General features: G+C 40.5%; 1 protein-coding gene and 1 pseudogene across 1 annotated transcript; one reads left to right on the top strand and one right to left on the bottom strand.

The window, feature by feature from the left end:
- Positions 1 to 560: 560 nt before the first annotated feature.
- On the top strand, positions 561 to 5,017 carry CCDC71L (coiled-coil domain containing 71 like). The gene has a single exon (XM_022554390.3). It carries the CDS (start codon positions 832 to 834, stop codon positions 1,546 to 1,548), a length of 717 nt encoding a protein of 238 aa, XP_022410098.2. The 5' UTR covers positions 561 to 831; the 3' UTR covers positions 1,549 to 5,017.
- Positions 5,018 to 12,750: 7,733 nt separating this feature from the next.
- On the bottom strand, positions 12,751 to 14,537 carry LOC149748453 (large ribosomal subunit protein eL31 pseudogene; annotated as a pseudogene).
- Between the last annotated feature and the right edge of the window lie 1,587 nt (positions 14,538 to 16,124).

Genomic DNA, 16,124 nt, shown 5'->3' with positions numbered 1-16,124 from the left:
ATGGTTCCATTGTCTAGAAGGAGACAATGCCACTGATGCCGTCCATATTACCTGAATGATTCTGGATTACTAGTGTTGTTTGACATGGATTGGGGTCAAAAGCGGGAAGAGTTGGATGAAGATGCAAAAGAGGCCTCTGAAGGTTTAGAAGGGAATGGTGAAAGGCCCATTCCCCCTGGACTTAGACCCAAATTCCCTTTCTGTGATAAAAACCACAGCCTTTGGGCACGTCTCTCTTTGTTATTCAGACTGGTAGACCTCCAAGCTCAGTCTTCAAATGCACACCCACTCACTCCGAGAGTGACTCTCCCCAAGGTGGAGCTGATGTCCACCCCTTACTGTAGACAAAGCACCCTCCCCATATACCCACCTAACTGTTGACTCGCGTTCAAGGGCCACCACCATCACCCACCCCAGCACCATCTACCAGGAACTGGCCTCTCCCCCATTAGTCCCCGCCCCTCTTCTGAGAGCACCCAATGGGTGGAGTCGGGGCTGCGGTGGGAGGGGCCTGAGGCGGGCACATTTAAAGAAAGGCAGAGGGCGAAAGGAGGCAAGAGAGGAGAAGAAAGAGAAACCAGGGGGGCGAGGCGCCGTCCAATGACAAAGCCCAGGGGTGGGCGCCGGCCGCCATCTTGTACCGGTCTGCAGGATCTTCACCCGCGTCCTCCGCCCTCGGAGGGGGAGGGGCGGCGGCGGCGGAGGCGAGAAAAGTAGCTAGAGACGCGCCGGGCGGGAGGCGCCAGCAGCTGCTGCTGCCGCGGAGCCGAAGGCGGGCGGGGACGGCGGCGGCGGGACCCGGCGAGCGCGGGCGGCCCCGAGCGGCCTCCGATGCGGCGCAGCGTGAAGAGGCGGCGGCGCCGGTCCCCGGCCGCCCGGGCCGCGGCCGCCCGGGGCGTCGGCTTTAGGGCGGGAGGAGGGGCCGCGCTGGAGGCGCGAGAGGAGAAGGTGGTGTACTCGCGGTCGCAACTCTCGCTGGCCGACAGCACCAAGGCGCTGGGCGACGCCTTCAAGCTGTTCATGCCACGCAGCACGGAGTTCATGAGCTCGGATGCGGAGCTCTGGAGCTTCCTCTGCAGCCTCAAGCACCAGTTCTCCCCGCATATCCTGCGCAGCAAGGACGTCTACGGCTACTCTTCCTGTCGGGCCCTGGTCCCCGATCCCCCGGGACCCCCTGCCGCCCGCGGCCCAACGCGCAGGGCGACCTCGAGCGCGGCGGCCAGGAGGAGGCGCCGCGGAGCCCGGGCGCCCGCCGCCCGCCGGAGGAAGCCCCCGCCGCCGCCGCCGCCGCCGCCGCCGCCGGCGGACCCCGGGGAGAGCTGCCCCGCCAAGCCCGCGGCGCCCGAGCCCTGCTTCGGGGGCCGCACCCTGGAGGAGATCTGGAGGGCGGCCACCCCGACGCTGACCACCTTCCCCACCATCCGCGTCGGCGACGACGTGTGGGGCGAGCGCAGCCTGGCGGCGGCGCGGCGTAAGGCGCACCAAGTCCTGCAAGTGAACCTGGAACCCGTGGTGAGGCTCCGCCGCTTCCCGGTGCCTCGGGCGTGAGAGGCGGCCCGCGTCGCCCTCCCAGCCGGCGACGGAGCTTCCGCCCCGAGGGATGGACAAGTGTCAGTCGAGTGTTTACAGATCCGGCCTGGACCCCGTCCCCTCGTGCACTTTACGGGCGAAGAAGTCACCGGCTGGTGTTCCCGGCCCGGCGCCCCGGACTCGCGGCGGCGCCGCCGTCTGGGACTCCGGGGCAGGTGCGCCCTCCGCCCCTTCCCGGCTCGGGGCTGCGGAGGAGGAGGCCGCCGGACCCGTGGGGGAGGGCCCTTTGCTTCCGTACCCCGGACTGAGACGTCTCCAGGACTGGAGGGGCAGATCCGTTTTCTCCCTTTGGACTCTACCTCACTGGTCTGGAAGTCCTCCGAAGAAGTCGTTATTTTTTCCAAAGGAATTTGGTTTCACGCTTGTGTAATAACGCCAGAATCTACTTGCTTTTCACCCCGCTCCTCTACCCCTACCCCCGTTTTTCTTTTCGACTGCCACCCCTCTTTCTGGACGAAAGATCGAACCTGTTTTGTGCTGTTGCACCCGTTTGTGCTCAGGGTATTCTGAATCCCACTCGTTTCCTAATTTTAACCGGATTCCAAAGCTTTGACCAAGGATATTTTTCTAAGAGATTCAAGCTTATGACTGTTAATAGTGCAAGGATTTGTATGCTGTGAATTCCATGGGCTCAGTGATTGCAAACAAAGAGATGCAAACTACAACTGTTTAAACATTTTTGAGGTGTTTCTAAAGATTTTATATTGAGATTTAATGTTTATATTTGCTGAGCTCCTAAAGAAAATGGAAACTCATATAAAGTTCTGTTTAGGAAAAGTTTAGTTGTTAAATTCTTTTTGATTAAATAAAAATTAAAGTGCATTGAAACCACATGGCTTGTGATAAAGAAAAAAAGAGTTATAAAGAACTGGTGTTGGTTAAAGAGATGGATGGAATCCTGTTGGAAATGATTTGGTCTCCTTGTACTGGTCTAACATACAATTCCAGGTATAGTTCAAGGATAACCTATTTTAAATTGGGAATCACATAGGAGAAATAAATGTGTGTAAACCTTGTGATTAAAATGATAAACAGAATACCCATTAGAATTCTTAGAACTATTAGTGATTTCGAGGGGGTGGGGACATTTCTTGGTATCATGTAACCGGTTGAAGTTACTTTGGGCAAAATAGGTCTTTCTTTACTTTTTGTTGTTGGATAGCAAGAAATGTCCAAACTAATATCCATCACTTTTATATACATCATGACAATGAGTTGTCTCTTTTGCTCCACGAGTTTCCTTTTTTATCTTAATTCCATTCATAATTATGTTTGTAGTTACCGGTCTTTGTTGACAGCTGAAGACCACAGGAATCGAACAGGCGAGTCACACAGAGTATTGACCCTTCTTTTACACTTTTATGATAGCATTTATATCATACGGCCCGGTGTGGAATTCTTGATTATCCAAGTGCCTTTGGTCATTGGTGGCAGCAAGACTTAATGGTTTTTAGCCGGTGGTGCCACAGCCAGATTTTACTGCAATATCTAAAGGGTCAAGTGGTGTTTTTGTACCACTGTTTTTCAAATTTAAGTATTCTGCTATGGAACGATTCATACTGGCTGGAACTCGACATATGAAATCCTCAATATTAAGGTTTATCTCTGCTTGGCAGCTTCGTAGGAGAATAATAAGAGTTGAAGTTTTGACTCTTGTGTTCTTAGAATTCAAATGGCATAGCTTTCTGGATTGAGTTTTTCAAGTTTAATAGTCCATAAGCAGGAGTTTTGTGACTTTAATTTCAGTGTTCTTGTTTTGTAGAAAAAAGAAAATTATATATATATATCTACGACTTGATGCCAGTTTCCCAGTATGCCTCATATTCTTTTATTCACTACTTAATAATAATGCGTTGTTACAAACACTGTCACATGAGTAAATAAAAGTGAATCAACACTTAGTTGATGGAGAGTGTTAAATTTTATTTGTGTGATAGGAAGCTTATATATATTCTTTTGGTTATTAGCTTATTGCCAGTTGTATTTCAGATACATAGGGTTTCCCCTCCCACCCCCAAATTGTTAAAATTTTTTAGCTAACTAGCCCCTGAGGAAAAAATATGTATTGGTACCACTCACTATTGTATATAGTTTTATAATAATTAAAAAATAAATTCAGTGGCCATATTAGAATGTAATTTTAACGTACAGTTTATCTAGATAGTTTCCCAGAGGATTTTGAAATTAGACTTAGCTGGGAGGATAACTCTGCTCAGCTCAAAACTGAAACAACCATTTGACACCATGCATTTATTTTAACTGAGTTTCTTAACATTTTTTCCTCATGCCTTGTTACTTTAGTGCACTTGAACTAGCAAAAATGCTTCTTTGGATTATCTGGGCTGTCTGATTTCAGTTAGGATCTGATTGTCCATCTTGAATTCAATATGTTATTTATCTGGTCTATTTAAAAATCATGCCATTTCTAGTTTGTGAAATAAGATGTCAAAAAATCTTTATTTCTGCCAACTGTTCTTTAGCAAAGCCTATGTTACAGCTTCTAAAACGTGAAGAAACAACTAATATAGTTGGTTAGTATATTAACAGGAAAGTGAAAGTATTTTATGGGTACATTGGGCAGAATGTGAAGAGGAACTTGGCAAGGTGGCCTTTATGGTGAGGCATCCATTTCCTGTCCTCTAAGTCTGTAGCTTAGCTTGTATATAGTTTTTTAAAAGAAAACTCATGATTTTATTCATTCTCTTATAAGATTATCTTATATCTCATATGGCGCAAGTAGAGGGGGAAGCTAGGAGGAAGTTGATCACCTTGCTATGCTTTTATTTCATTTTTAACTTTTGAGTGCCTAAATGTGGTGACTGGCATCTCCACTAACCTTTGGGGATTCCTGATGTCATTTTTTATCCTCCTTCCTGTCAACCAGCAACTTACTTTTCCTTCCAGAAACCAGGAATGTCATGATCGTCGAGGGCAAGCTCCGTTGTTGATAGTGCAAAGTGTTGCTGTCGTGGTGTGTATTTATTTTGTTGAAGTTCGAGTACCCCCTGGACACGTGTAACTAAGCTGGTGGCTGACGCTTACTGATTTGCTACGTGCAGATGATAGTACTATTTTCCTGAAAACTCTTCAATAAAGAAACGTTAAAAATATTTGAATACAAAAAAAAATCAGCAATTTTGAACTGAAAGCTTTCGGTTTTAAGGGTTGCCACAGCACTCTTTAAATTGGTGGTTTTTAGTGGACGTATACACATAATATTTACTTTATTATAATACTTTATTGGTGTGCTTTGAGTCATTTTCTGTTAGACCGTTATGTCTTAAGTGCAGTAGAAGGCAATTGTTTGTAACGGAACCGAATTGTCTCCTCGGACAGTTTGATGTGCATATGATTAAGATTTACAGTCTGGTTGTACTTTGCTTTTTAACTTATTAACTGTAAATAAATTTTAGAGAATACACAGTGACTGGTTTTTCTAATGATGTTGAAAGTTTTTGAAATGGGATTTTATGTTGGCATGTGAGTTGGAAAACATCATAATTAACAGTGGGATCAATTTTGACTTTTTTTTTTTTTGTGAACTTGAGATCTGTGTCTTGTGCTGTCTTGGGACTCTATGTGACACCAACTCTTGAATGATCTAGTGAGTCTCCAGAATAGTACTTCATGGCCAATCCCAAGTCATTACCAAGTTTGCCAGCAAAAAGGACTTTAAAAACGCATCAAAATTCAGTTTTGAGCCCTAGCCCCACGTCCTCCTGTGGTGGTGATAAAAAGTCTAAAGCTCACATTCTTTCATGCTAGGAAAGAAAGTCCAAATGCTTCATGTGAGTAGCAGCAGTAAGGTCTGTTCCACAGAATGAGTAAAGCCAGAATTTTCATTAGAGTCTAGAAGGTAGGAGTGGAGTATTAGCAAGGGCGGGATTCATAGTACTACTATGTGGCCTGAAGTTCCTGTCAATAATTAGAGGCAACATAGTGTAATAACTGAACCCCAGTGCCTGGAATGGAATTAAGGTTTCACCACTTATAAGCATTAGAACTTGAGGTAAGTTATGTAAACTGTCTGTGCTTTAGCTCCCTCAAGAATCAAATGTGGTTAGTAAAAGAAGTGATGGGGCTATTGAAAGGGCTGAAGGGGATGTAAATGGTAGACACATAGAAAATACTTAATAAATGCTATTAATTGGAGGCATGTGTGCTGAGAGTAGAAATGCTGAGAGTGGGGTCCTCTGGGAATTTAGCATCCTGAGAATAGAGTGTGGTCTGGGAAAGCTAAAAGACGAATTACGAGATGGTAATTTGTGGGTGAATTAAATCGAAGACAGAGAAATCTCGAAATGTTTTTAGCCTGTTGACGAACCGGCAGGAGGTTGGAGTAAGTTGATTTAAAAAAGTTTTTACTGTTGGAGTTTTAGGCTTTCTTAAAATTTGGGGGTCTTCTTTTATCATCGTGGTATCTCTGAAAGATATTTAAAATGTACTGTTACATGTTTTAAACTATCTGAGAATTTATAAAAGTAATAGATTACTATTGTTGATCCCATAACTTGCCAGATTTCCACACTAAGCTTTCCCTTGGTGTAGGTTCAGGAAGGGCTGCTTGAGAACCATATTAATTTGCATGTACAGACTAAATTAGAATTAATTTCTGTGAAGTTTGTACTTCCGGTGTTCAAGGAAACAAATGAGTATGATAGTTACGTTTGAACAGCAGAAAATTATTACTAAAAGTAAAACAATCCTCATCTTTGAAGCAGTGACACACTTATTTTCAGATTTGGGGTCTAAAGCCTGTAGTTTAGTTCTAATTCCTCTTAGCACAAAGAATAACAGAGCATATTCTAACTTGGTGAGCAAGCTGAGGTTTCAGTATCTAAAGCTGACACAAAAGAATTTCATTCGATGGAAGTTATCCCGTAGTAAGAAGCTCAAAATGGAGCCTGATTGCCGATTTGATTTCACAAGAGCGATGACTTCTCGCTGTCAATGCTCACTTGTCTTGGTAAATGTCACCCTAAACCATGATCTGTAACATGATAAGCATATCCAGAAACCAACTGGAAGGTAACAATCATAACAACAGCAAACACTATGGCTAGCCCAGCAAGTTTGAATAAATATTCTGTTGGACTCAAAATTGGACTTCTTCTGCTTCTGAAAGTATTCATAGAAATGTTACACTGAGATTCTTCCAAGTACTGAAATTAACTGTAAAATGTATGTGTGTGTATATATATATATATATATATATATATATATATATATACACACACGGGTTTTTTTCAAGTACATATTCTGTGTTTAAATATTTAGTGGCGAGAGTGTAGAAAAAAAGTGTGGCTTAGGAGCCAAAACTCTCAGGTTAAAAATAAATTATTGATGCATAATACACATACTAAAAAGTACATATATTAAAAGTATTATAAGCACAGCTTGATACAATTTCATAAATTCAATATACTCGTGGAACTAGCACACAGATTGAAAAAACAGAATCTGGCCAGTACCCGCAGAGGACTCCCTTATGCCCCTTTCAATCGCTCCCCATCTCTCCTCCAAGATAATCTTTATTTTGACTTCTTACAGCATAGATAATTTTGCCTCTTTTTGGACTTTATATAAATGGAATTAAGTGTCACATGCCTAGCTTCTTTCACTCAAAATTATCTGTGAGATTCCTTCATATTATTACATGTTGTTATAAATCATTTATTCTCGGTGGTGTATGGAATTCCATTGTGTGAATATTCTACAATGTTTCTGCAACTCTTGATGGGCATTTAGGTAGATTTCAGTTTAGGGCAATTATGCATAAAGCTTCAGTGCACATAGAGAACAAACGTCCTGTGGTGAAATTTTTTTGTTTTTGGAATATTTGTCTAGGAGTGAATTTGCTGGGTCACATGCTATGCAAATTATCAGCTTCGTTGGACGCTGCCAGTTTTCTAAAGTGGATGTACCAATTTACATGAACTTTCATAGTAGTGTTCTGGATGCTTCATATCCTTGCCAACACTTGGTAGCTTTGGTCTTTTTCATTTCCTGGTGGGTAAACAGATTTTTTAAAAAATTAAAAATATTTTAATCCAAATAATGTATACACAGTTAAAAAAAACACCTTAAAAAGCACGTGAGGGCTAACAATAATAAGCCCTGCCTCACCCACAAACACCCCTTCCCTACATTTTTTTTAAAAGTTAGGGTTTTTTTTTAAAATAGGCTATTTTTTTAAGGGCAGTTTTAGGTTTACAGGGAAATTCCATAGAAAGTACAGAATCCCCCCCCAAGTTTCTACAGCTATTAATATCTTGCATTAATATGAGTACATTTATTATAATTGATGGATGAACCAATTTTTAATTAAAAATTTTTTAATTAATTTTTTTTCTGCCAGTTCTATTGAGATGTAATTGACATATAGCACTGTATAAGCTTAAGATGTATAGCAAAATGATTTGACTTACATACATCATGAAATGATTATCACAGTACCTTTAGTGAACATTCATCATCTCACAGAGATACAAAATTAAAAGAATAGAAAAAGTTATTTTTTTCCTTGTGATGAGAACGCTTAGGATTTATTCTATTAATAACTTTCGTATATAAAGTATAGCAGTGTTAATTATATTTATCACAGTGTACATTACATCCCTGGTAATACCATAACTAGACGTTGGTACCTTTTGACTGCCTTTATCCAATTCCCCCTCCCTCCACCCCCACCTCTGGTAACCACAAATCTGATCTCTTTTTCTATGAGTTTGTTTGTTTTTGAAGTATAATTGACCTACAACACTATGTTAGTTCCTATTACACACAGTGATCCAATATTTCTATACATTTCAAAATGATCACCATGATAAATCTAATTGCCATCTGTCACCGTACAAAGATATTATATAATTATTGACTCTATTCCCCACACTGTACATTTCATACCTGTGACTAATTCATTTTACAACTGGAAGTTTGTACCTCTTAATCTCCCTCACCTATTTCTCCCTTCCACCCACCCCCCTCCCCTCTGGCAACTACATGTTTGTTCTCTGTATCTGTAAGTCTCTTTCTATATTGTTATATTTGTTCATTTGTTTTATTTTTTAGATTTCAGAGATAAGTGAAATTGTATTTGTCTTTCTGTTTAACTTGTTTCACTTAGCATACATCCTCTAGGGTGTGTTGTCGCAAATGGAGAGATTTAATTCTTTTTCATAGCTGAGTAATATTCCATTGTATGTCTATGTACACATATATACATATATATATGTATATATATATATATATATATATACACCCCACTTACTTTATTCATCTGTTGATGGACACAGGCTACTTCCATATCTTGGGTATTGTAAATAATGCAACAATGAACATAGGGGTGCATATATGTTTTCTAATTAGTGTTTTTGTTTTCTTTGGATAAATAGTCAAGAGTAGAATTGCTGGATCATGTGGTAGTTCTGTATTTAATTTTTTGAGAATATCCATATTGTTTTCCATAGCAGCTGCACCAATTCACCTTCCTACCAAGAGTACACCTTTTCTCCACATCATTGCCAACACTTGTTATTTGTTGTCTTTTTGATAATAGCCATTCTGACAGGTGTGAGGTGACAGCTCATTGTGGTTTTGATTTGTATTTCCCTGATGATGAGTCATGTTGAGCATCTTTTCATGTTCCTGTTGGCCATCTCTGTGTTTTTGGAAAAATGTCTAGGTTCTCTGCCCATTTTTTAATTGTTTTTTTTTTTATGTTGAGTTGCATGAGTTCTTTACATATTTTGTATATTAACCCCTTATTGGATGTATTGTTTGCAAATAGCTTCTCCCATTCAGTAAGTGCCCTTTTCATTTTGTTGATAGTTTTTCACTGTGCAAAAGTTTTTAGTTTGATGTAGTCCCGTTTGTTTTTTAGCTTTTGTTGCCCTTGCCTGAGGAGACATATCCAAAAAAATATTACTAAGACTGATGTCAAAGAGCATACTACCTATGTTATCTTCTATAAATTTTATGGTTTCAGGTCTTACATTTAAGTCTTTAAACTATTTGAATTTATTTTTGTATATGGTGTGAGAAACCAGTCCAGTTTGATTCTTTTCATGTAGCTGTCCAGTTTTCCCAGTGACATTTATTAAAGAAGCTGCCTTTCCCTCATTGTATTTTCTTGCCTCCTTTGTCATAGATTAATTGCCCATTTAAGTGTGGGTACATTTCTGGGCTCTCCATTTTGTTCCATAGATCTATGTGTCAGGTTTTTTTTTTTGTTTTTTTTTTTTAGCCAATACCGTACCATTTGATTACTGTAGCATTGTAGTATCGTTTGCAATCAGGGAGCACGATACCTCCAGCTTTGTTCTTCTTTCTCCAGATTGTTTTGACTATTCAGAGTCTTTTGTGTTTCCATACAAACTTTAGAATTATTTGTTCTAGTTCTGTGAAAAATGCCATTGGTATTTTGATAGGGGTTTCTTTGAATCTGTAGATTGCTTTGGGTAGTATGGTCATTTTAACAATTTTAATCCTTCCAATCCTTGAACACAGTAGAGCTTTCCATCTGTGCCATCTTCAGTTTCTTTAATCAATGTCTTATAGTTTTCTGAGTACAGGTGTTTTGCCTCCTTAATTAGATTTATTCCTAGGTATTTTATTCTTCTTGATGCGATTGTAAATGGGATTGTTTTCTTAATTTCTCTTTCTGATAGTTTGTTGTTAGTATATAGAAATGCAACAGATTTCTGTATATTAATTTTGTGTCCTGCAATTTTGCCAAATTCATTGATGAGCTCTAGTAGTTTACTGGTGTTGTCTTTAGGATTTTCTAAGTATAGTATTATGTCATCTGCAAACAGTGACAGTTTTACTTCTTTCTTTCCAATTTGGGGTCCTTCTATTTCTTTTTCTTGTCTTATTGCTGTGGCTAGGACTGGATGAGCCATTACTGACATTTTATTATTAACTAACACTAGGGTTCACTTTTTCTGTTGCACAGTTTCATATGTTTTGACAAATGCATAATGTCATGCATCCACCATTACAGTATCATACAGAATAGTTTCACTGCCCTAAAAAGGCACTGTGCTCCACCTAGGCATCACTTCCTCTCTCCCCCTCAACGCTTGGCAACCACTGCTTTTTTTTTTTTTTTTTACTGTTTCTATAGTTTTGCCTTTTTCAGAATGTCATATAATTGGAATAATAAAGCACATAGCTTTGTCAGATTGCCTTCTTTCAGTTTGAAATGTGTATTTAAGTTTCCTTCATGTCTTTTAGATAGCTTCCACCCTCCCTCCTACCCTCCCTTCCTTCTTTTTTTTTCACTGATGGAGTGTATTTTTAAAAACAGATTTAGGTTTACAGAAAAATTGACTGGAAAGTACAGAGAGTTTCCATGTACCTCCCCATCCCTGCCAACACACAAACACACACACACACACACACACACACACACACACAGTTTCCCCTGTTATTAACATCTTGCATTAGTGTGGTGCATTTGTTACAGTTGATGAGCCAATATTGATACTACTAAAGTCCATAGTTTATCTTAGAGTTTATTTTTTGTTTTGTATAGTTTTATAAGTTTTACAAATATATAATGCCATGCATTCACCATTGCCATAAAGTCGTTTCACTGCCGTGAAATCCCCTATATTCCATCTATTCATCTCTCTCTTTCTCCCCTGAGTCCTTGGCAACCACAGGCCTTTTACTGACTCAGTAGTTTGAGGCAACAGTTTGAACTGTTTCAGGTTTTTATTCTTTTGTTTGTTATCTTCATAATTCCAGATAATATACTGTAGCACTTTTTATTGATTTATCAGTTTTAGGTACCATCTACTGACTTGCTATATGAAGATGAGATGTAGTTCCCTTATACCACCTTTCTTCTTTCTGCTCTCCTCCAAGTATACTTATATTGCTAAATTCCTATCTTTATTACTGTTTCAGTCAGGGTCCAGCCAGAAAATTATTCACTATAGGTATTTTAAATAGTTACATAGATGATGGGAGATCCCAGGAGCCAAAAAATGATGATGACCAGGAATTAGTACCATCAGAAAGTGTTTCTATGCCAGGGCTAGAGAAACACAGAACTGTGCCTAGTAGGAGCAGGGATCACAGGAGAAGGGGCTGCCCAGAAAGGAGATAGAATCTGGGCTTATACCTCCCTTCCTTTCTGCAGTCAAGCTACTGTTGGTCAAGCCACTCTGGAAGCCAGCTGGCAAAGAACCTAGGAAATGTAGTTTGTAGGAGAAATGCAGAAACTGGATCTGAGGGCAAAAAGGCATAATGGATGAAGTTTATAAGTGTATTAGTCAGGGTTCTACAAAGAAACAGTATCAGTAGGAACTGGCTCACATGATTATGAAAGCTGAGAAGTCCAGACCCAGGAAAACCAATGGTATAGTTCTGGTCTGAGTCTGAAGGCCTGAACAGCAGGAGAGCTGATGGTGTGAGTTCCGTTTCAAGTCTGAGTCTGAAGGCAGGAGAAGACCAGTACCTTGAAGACAGTCAGGCAAAGAGAGTGAATTCTTTCTTACTCAGTCTTTTAGTCTGCTCAAGCTTTCAACAGATTAGATTGCCTCTGACATTTGGGAGGGCAATCTGCTTTACTCAGTCTACTGATTCAAATGTTAATCTTGGGCTTCCCTGGTGGCGCAGTGGTTGAGAGTCCGCCTGCCGATGCAGGGGATGCGGGTGCGTGCCCCGGTCCGGGAAGATCCCACATGCCGCGGAGCGGCTGGGCCTGTGAGCCATGGCCGCTGAGCCTGCACGTCCGGAGCCTGTGCTCCGCAACGGGAGAGGCCATAACGGTGAGAGGCCCATGTACCGCAAAACAACAACAACAACAACAAAAAAAACAAATGTTAATCTTATCCAGAAAAATCATCACAGACATACTGGAAATAATGTTTAACCAAATATCTGGGCACCCTGTGGCCCAGCCAAGTTGAAACATAAAATTATCCATCACATTATGTAATTTTAAACTAGATACTTGTCTCTTTTGCTTGTTTTATCAATTTTCACTTCCATTGTAAGATGAATGTCTCCCTTATCCTTTCTGCATTTTTTCTCTTCCACCTACTATCAGCTTTGTACTTTTATTTTGGCATTGCTGTTAACATTTTTATTCTTCCCTGCATTGAGTCCTTTTAAAATTGTGAAAAGTTTGATTCTAAAAATTGAAAACCAAAAAATGGTTTATGTTCTTATGACTATGTAAATAGTATTCAAATCTTAGAATTACTGATCCTTCTTTGCAACACTTGGACCTCTTGAATGAGGATATCCCTAGTATCAAGGCGAAATGGATTCTTTTTCTCTGTACTCCATCAGTGCTTTAAACCATGCCACATTTTGGTTGGATCATTCAGACTAAGACCATCTTATGGACATTTTTTGTTTTTGGTCTCCAGGTTTCTTTAATAAGAAATTTTTGTATTGACTTGGTCTGTTTCAGTGTCTAAGGTCTGGACTGTGCCAGGGAATGGATAACCTGGAGATGCTCCCCCACCCGCCATGTTCACAGTGTACATTACACTCCAGGTGGCCCCCAACCCCACTACCGTCATCAGTAGGGCTTCAAAAGGGGACTGCTTTATGGCATTTAATTCACGTCAGTGGTATAAACACTAATGAGACATAATCGCTGCAACACCTTGCTTTCAGGTTGAAATAAGCAGATTTTGTTAGTAACCTTTAAAAACGGTTACCCTTGAGCTTTAGCGCCACATAAACCAGGACTAAAAACACCTCATGGGGCCACTACAAATAAGTGAGCTAAAAAGGAACTGTACATATTTCATTAAATCTAGGACTATCAAGTGTATCATTTTAGTTTGTTAAAATGTGAAAAATGTCAATTAAGTTCTACATGCCAGTTTCTGGAAAAATGTGTATCTTAGAATCAACAAAACCTGCATTTAAAAACATTAGCATTATACCCACAATGTCCCAACTACCTAAATAGTCATTCTCAGTCCAGGTTGCACTTCAAAACCACCTTAGAACACCTGCCTAGACCCTGTCCAAATATTCAAAAACTCCAGGGACTGGGGAGAAGGGGCCCAAGCATAGTACTTAGGAAATGCTCTCCAAATGATCCTGTAGTTGGGAACTGCTTAAAGATATACAAGACTTTAGCTGCAACTAGAAAAGGAAGATTAAGATGTGAAGGCAGTTCTATAACTTTATTCAACAATCAGCAATTAGTTCTCATCCACATTAGCTGTCTGTAGATTTTTTAAAGTGGTGACAGGTACATAGGTAACAAACATATAGAGCTTGTTTGGTGAATCTTCATTACGTTTTCTGGACAACCACTCACAGATATGGTATGGGACATTCCTTATTCCTTTGGCCCAGGCAGCTTTGTTGAGCCTGGTATCAATGTGTACATCTGGAGTTCCCATCTCCTTCATGGCAAATTTCTGGATTTCTCAGAGCGTCCGAGGGGCATGCTTCTCGAAACCCACTCCATGGATGTGCTTGTGAACGTTGATAGTTTATTCTCTGGTCACCAACTCGTTGATGGCGGACGGCCCTTCTTCCTCTTGCCACCCTTCTTTGCGGGAACCATCCTGCCAGGCCCTGGTTGGAAAGGAAGGGCTCGAGGGATTGTCCATCTTACGGATATTTGTTGATTTTCTTTGATTTTCTAACTGCTCTTTGTTTTCTTGCGCTCTTTTAATGTTCCCAAATCATGCCATCTATGAGGTCATCTTCTTTTTCTCCTAGAGTTGTCTCATTGAATCCTTCTCTTCTCCTGCCCCAGTTTATTATACTGACGACTCAACAGTCCTGCTTTATAGCTTTCATCCTGAGGTTTTCCTTTGCTGCTGTCCTGATTTGGTTCCACAGTTTCATGGTAACATAGCTATCTGGGAAGATAGGGGGTATTTAAGATCATGGGCTCTGGAGCCAGACTTAGTTCTTAGCCATCTTAGTTCTACAACTTACCAATAACTTAGGTAACTTATTTGGCCCCTTTATAACTCAGTCTTCTATTCTATTCTATAAGATAATAATAGCAATAGTATATACTTCACAGGATTGTTGTGTGGTTAAATGTAATAATACATGAAAAACACACACAGCACAGTGCCTGGCACAAAATAAGCACTCAGTAAATGCTAGCTATTGTTAGTTATCTTCTTTCTTTATTTCTCTTCTCCTTGTTTTGTGGGAGTGCATCCTCAGATGACTTCCTAATAAAGAGTGAATAGATCAGATATTCTGAGGCTTTGCATCTCTGAAAATATCTTTATTCTGCTCTCACACTTAATTGACAGTTTTGACAGGTTTAGAATTCTAGATTTTGATGACTCATTGCCCCTTCCCTTAAATGACCTCAGACTATAACACTGTTAGTACTATCATATCTACTTTCTATAGTGTTTGTGACTCATATGGTCACTTTTATCTTATTTTATTCTTTTGAAATGATTCACTAAGTCCAAATCACACTCAAGGCAAGGGGAACTAGGCTTCACTTTCGGAGGTCCCAAAAAAGAATTTATGAACATATTTTAAGCCAACATGGTCTGCCCTCTGGGGTCAAGTTATTTGCATTCATCTCACATACAAAATATCCTCACCCCATACTGAGAATCCCTCCTCAAAGTCCCAGCCCTTTATAACATCAGCTCAATGTCCAGGATGTTTCATCTAAATTAGGTCCAGGTGTGGATGAAGCTCCTCAGATGCGGTTTCTTAAGCACAGGTTCTTGAGTACACTTCCCCTCAATTAGAACACCTGTGACTTAAAGGTACAATCGACACTCCATGATGGGACAGGCATAGGATAATCAGAATAGACACTGCTCTTCAAAAAGTAGGAAACAAGGAGGTACACAAGGGTCACTGGTCCATTGCAATTCTGAAATTCAGCTGGACGCAGCTTGGCTGTTCCTTCATTGGGATGCAAAGCCTGGGAATAATTTTCCATGTCTCCAGTTCCACCCTGTGGACTCTTGATTTCATGCTTTGAGTCATTCTTCCTTTTTTATGAAAGATAGCCTGTGTCTGCAGCTGCACAGTTGTCTCAGTCTTCTTACTGATTATAGTAGTTCGTGGGTCCAAAGCACTCTTTCACTGTATTGTCTCCATTCTTTGAAGAGAACACTTCTCTGTGTTGGGCTTCTGCTGAGATTCAGGAGTAAAACGCTCTTCAACTTCCAGTTATGTAGTAACAAAGAGAACCTGTAGGTCCTACAGTTTACTTTGCTTTATGAGGGTATGCTTATATTGCAGAATACTGGGATTCTCCAAGACTCTACTTCTTTTACGAAACTTTTCTGTCATCTTTTCTCAAATGTCATCTGTTCAATTTTGTTCTTAATAATTTCACCTTCCATAAGGCCTGCATCATTAATGTTATCTGTGCCAATAAAATATGAAACTATATTTCAGTGGTATTGACAATATATCAGTTAGGAATGCATTCAGCTGTAAGTAACAGAAAGCTTGCCACCAGTGGCTTAAACAAAGAGAGAGATTTGCTCCCAAAGCAGGGTGCAGGCTGCACTCCTTTAAGGCAGTAGTGTCATCTAAAGCAAGCTGCA

This window comes from Delphinapterus leucas, chromosome 9 (genome assembly GCF_059928025.1).
Source record: "Delphinapterus leucas isolate spDelLeu-1000000601 "Yukka" chromosome 9, BTC_Dleu_Yukka2, whole genome shotgun sequence".
Classification (NCBI taxonomy): domain Eukaryota; kingdom Metazoa; phylum Chordata; class Mammalia; order Artiodactyla; family Monodontidae; genus Delphinapterus; species Delphinapterus leucas.
This window is presented reverse-complemented; position numbering and strand designations above follow the sequence as displayed.